At 27.0% G+C, this 5,000-nt stretch overlaps 1 protein-coding gene across 1 annotated transcript in view; it reads left to right on the plus strand.

Moving 5' to 3' along the window:
- Nucleotides 1–1,915: 1,915 nt before the first annotated feature.
- LOC136083897 (uncharacterized) overlaps nucleotides 1,916–5,000 on the plus strand; it is a 6,094-nt gene continuing 3,009 nt past the window's right edge. Inside the window, exon 1 of the mRNA XM_065803815.1 lies at nucleotides 1,916–2,071. Coding sequence (XP_065659887.1) covers nucleotides 2,013–2,071 — 59 coding nt within the window. The 5' untranslated portion in view covers nucleotides 1,916–2,012. The remainder of the gene's footprint in view (nucleotides 2,072–5,000) is intronic.

Here is a 5,000-nt window from a genome sequence, read left to right on the forward strand (position 1 = left end):
CACTTAAAAAAATATGAATAATTTTCTTTTAAAGATAATTAAAATTTGAAACAATGATATTAGCTTTAAATGTTGTTTCTTTTAGGTGAATCAAATACAATTATTTATTGGTGGAATATCTTTAAAAGACAGAATTCACAAAATAATGTTGCGGTAATCAATGTAGTTTTTAATTATTTATGAATATTAAGGATTAATTTATTTTGAAAATTTTGTTTGATAATGAGTTCAAATTAAATATTTAAAAAATAGTAATTAATTTTAATTCTCTCATATTTAATATTAATTCTCATTTCTATTATAATTTAGAACATTTTTTAACAATTTTATGGTCTCCATAAATATGAAGGGGAAAGGTGGAAAAATATGCTTTGGAGCACTATTATATATGGTGTTGTGATTGGTATACCTTTATAAGATATGTAAAACTTTTTCATTTTTTATATTTTCCAAAATTTCTCTTTGTGTTTTTTTTTTTTGAACTCTTTTTCATTTACAGCTTTGTTTAATAAATACGATGAAGCGACTGAAACTTTAATTGATGGCATTTTGTCTGACTTCTTAAAATACGCTCCATTTCGAAAAGGTGGCAGAAAAGAAAAGAAATTAGGTTGATTGTTATAAATATTTACATATGTTTCATTAAAGAAATATTTTCTTGTTGTCTACTAATATTTTGTTTTCAGTGTTAATTCAGTATTACAAAAAAAACTCAATTGTGAAAAAAAGCTAGCGTTGAGTTAATGCTTTAAGTAAAATAAGAAAAAAGGTGAATGATATAATATTTTTATTTTTGATAAAAACAAAAATACTAATAATTTTAAAAATTGGTATTATTATAAATGTTTATTTAATGAAGATGAATAAAAATAAATTTTAAGTTATTTTTTGGTCTTAAAAATTGTTTGAATGATAATTTAATGAATGAATGATAATTTTTTGAAATGTTTTCTTTTTTAACTTTTGTTGCTTTTATATTATTATTATATTTCTGTTTTATTACTATTTTACTATTTTATTTTATATTAATAATGAATTTTATCTATTTTTGTTTAACATTCCGAATTACTCTTATGTAGATATTTATTTTTTAGCAATTTGTGATTCTTTCATTATTTTCCTTTGATGCCTTGACTTATTTGAACATAATATATTCCGAAATCTGCAGAATAATAGAATAATAAATATAATAATAAAAATGAATTCAAAATATAACAAAGATATGAAATAAAGAAAATCTTATCTTTGCTAATAATGTCTACTAACAATATTGTTTAGCAAGTATCATGGTTATATATGTCCAGATAAAGCTAAATTAACTAGGCCTGTTAGTACACTTATATTATGGTTTCTTCATTTATTATAAGTTCACACAATATTTTTTTAAATCAAATACGTGGAAGGGAGCTGTTTAGAATGAAGACTTACAATAAGAAAAAGGTGTAATTCTATCTAATTGGGTTAGTGATAAAAATGTATATTGGCTCTAGGTACCACACATGTCCCACTTTACTCCAATGGCACGGTTTCTCTAAAAGCAAAAATTTATATACTTAGTAATAATTGGCTGGAAACCTATGGGAATTAAATCGGTGACTGAAATGAAGATTTTTTTGTAAAAACTTGCTTGATTTAGTTTATACATCAAATAAAAAAAGATATTGCAATTATCTAAAACAGTATTTACGTATTCCACTTCTCCCCACTCTCTGTTATTGTCTCATACCCAGTAAACATTGGACGTCTGCTAGACGTCCTAGGACGTGCAAAACTGGTCCAATCGTCCGTGGCGTGCTTAGACGTCCAACTTAGACTAAATTCTTCTTGATCCATTGCATTCTCGTAATTAGACATCAGTGGACGTCCATTGACGTCCGAAGGAATTAAGTTTTGATTTTAATGCGCTTGGGCTTACCGAAGCTATTTTATCGACGTGCTTAGCTATACTTTCAACTCGTGTTAATCTTGTTAATCTGTTTGATTTAAATTTAAATTCTTTTAAATTATTCGAAATGGAATCAAAGAGTTCTGAAAAAAGAATTAAAAAAAATCCTGAAAAAAGATCCCACAGGTAGGTCAACACTATTTATAAGGTTCAAAGCTTGCTAGATTTATTAGCCAGATTATAAACCTAAATTTTTCGTACTATGAGAATAAGGTCATTATCATAATATGTATTTATAAATAGAGGTTTATAAAGCTATGAGTCTTAGCTTTAAGTCAAAAGCTAGTAATATGTTTTAAATGATTTTATAATATTTCACTTGAATAATAGTAAATTATATAAGTAATATAATGGTTGATAATAAATATCTTAGAGTTGTGTTGCTTAAGAAAGATTCTAGACAATAGCTTTTTTTCTTGTTAAAACAATAACTATATTTCCTTTTAAGCAATCTCTTTTATACCTGCTATTTTAAAATTTATATACAATTTTTATTTTTATTTCTAGTTATTTCTCTATGTCATAAAGAAAGAACTAAAGACAAAACTAAAAAATGATGCGTAAAGGTCTACTGTCATAGACTATGACAGTAGACCTTTACGCATCATCAGTTTGTAATTGTTAGTAAATTCTCTCACTTTTGTATATATATATATTATATGTCATATAATATATGACATAACATATGACAATCAATATTTTAGACACTTTAATAACTGCATATATATACATATATATATATATATATATATATATATATATATATATATATATATATATATATATATATATATATATATATATATATATATGCAGTTATTAAAGTGTCTAAAATATTGATTGATTGACATAAACATAAACTATGTTATATTTCCTTGCATTTATTTTTATACGTTTATTGTTTAACTGCTTTAAAATATGATCAAGAGTCTTTATTTAGATTAAAAATTTTTAAATAGGGTATACTCAACATTCCTTCTCTAATTTTATAATCAAATAGTTATTATTTTGTTTAAGCGAGCGAACTACTTATTGGCGAAACATCAGAAAACATGTTTTTGCAATCTCACAATCTGTTGATGAAGATGAGTGGGTTGAGGAGCACTTAAGTGATACAAACAAAGAGTTAAACGAAAATTGTTCTTTAAAATATTCACAGTTATTTCCTGAGCATCGATCAGATAGTCAATCTAGTCATGACTTGTTTTCAGAAAATAATTCTACTGAATTTCATGATAACAATTGCTTGTCTGAGACAATATATTTTCCTTTAAGTAATGATACTGTTGATTATGATACTTCTATTGAATGCCAGTTCTCTACTTTTAATGATGCCAGTTATGACCATTGATTGTCTGAACACATTCGTATTTGGGCTCTGCAACACCAATGCACACAAGCTTGTGTCAATGATTTGTTAAAGATTTTAAGATCTCATGGTCATCAACTATTAAAAGACTCACGAACCATCTTGGGCACATTAGATAAAGTTCAAACCATTGAATTAAATGCTGGAGAATATTACTACCTCGGTATAAGAAAAGGTCTTGAAGATATATTAAAGAATAATATTTGTGCTGATAAAGAAATTAAACTTTTGTTTAATGTAGATGGTCTTCCAATTTTCAAGTCATCTGGATACCAGTTATGGTTAATAACATCCCAATTTTCTACCTTCAATCCGTTTACAATTGCGTTGTATGGTGGGCATGATAAGCCAACTGCAATTAATTTTCTGCATGATTTTTCAAAAGAACTTCAGGAATTTCATAATAAAACTGTTAGTTTATGTGGAAAGTTTTATATTATTTCAATATTTGCAATTCCATGTGACTCACCGGCTCGAAGTCTTTTAAAGGGAACTGTGCAACACAGTGGTTTCAATGCATGTGAGCGTTGTGATGACTATGGGGTCCCAGTTCAGGGTCGGATAGTATATGATACAACAAATCCTAATTTAATTTCTTCACGAACTGATAATGGACTAAGGACTGGTCAATATTCTGAAAGAAATAATGATAACAGGTGTCATCATCACAATATAACGCCATTGTATGAAATACATAGTTTAGATCTTGTTAGACAATTTCCATTAGATTATATGCATCTGGTTTGTTTAGGTGCAGTGCGTCGTATTTTATATTATTTCAAAGGCTCATATCCACGTATATATTCAGGAAGATTATCTGCTGCAAACTTAATAAAAATTTCTATTCGTCTAAGTCAAATGAAGGGAAAGCTACCTTCAGAGTTTGTAAGACAGCCTCGTGAATTGACTGAGGTTAATCGTTGGAAGGCAACTGAACTTAGGACATTTCTTTTATATACTGGTATTGTTGTTCTTAAGAATGTTATAAATCCTAAAACATACAAGCATTTCTTAAGTTTAGTGCTTGCCATTCGTATGCTATGCGAAGAGAATATAAATTTGAGGCAGACTTATTTAAATTCAGCACGTGAATTAATTAACTATTTTGTAAGCAATGCCCATGAACATTATGGTAATACCTTCACTGTTTACTGTATTCATAATCTGAAACATCTTCCTGATGATGTTGAATATTTTCAATTGCCTCTTGATGCTTATTCTTGTTTTCGATTTGAAAATTATTTGCAAACTATAAAGCGTCTAGTGCGTGGTAAAAGAAATCCATTAAAAGAAATTATAAAAAGACTTGATGAGTTGAAGGAAACATTACAAGAAAATTCTACTCATATAACAAAACTTGATTGTGCTAAAAACTCTTGGTTTCTTAGCAAAAATTATGTCTGCTTTATAAAAGAAATTTTACCAAATGGTAGATTGGTTTACAATGCCTTTAAAAAGGCTGAGCTAGATAATTTTTTCACAGATTTTATTGATTCTAATAAACTAAACATATTCGTCATAAAAAAAGATAAACATCCTTTGGAGAAAGTAGATGATGTAGACATTGTATTAAGAAAATGTGTTTGTTTGATGCATGAAGATGATCGATTTGTTATCCCTTTATTAAATTGTGCAAATTTTAAATGATAATAAATTTGTTTATTTGTGTTCATAGCTGATTTAATA

The sequence above is a fragment of the Hydra vulgaris genome, chromosome 08, assembly GCF_038396675.1.
Source record: "Hydra vulgaris chromosome 08, alternate assembly HydraT2T_AEP".
NCBI classification, from domain to species: domain Eukaryota; kingdom Metazoa; phylum Cnidaria; class Hydrozoa; order Anthoathecata; family Hydridae; genus Hydra; species Hydra vulgaris.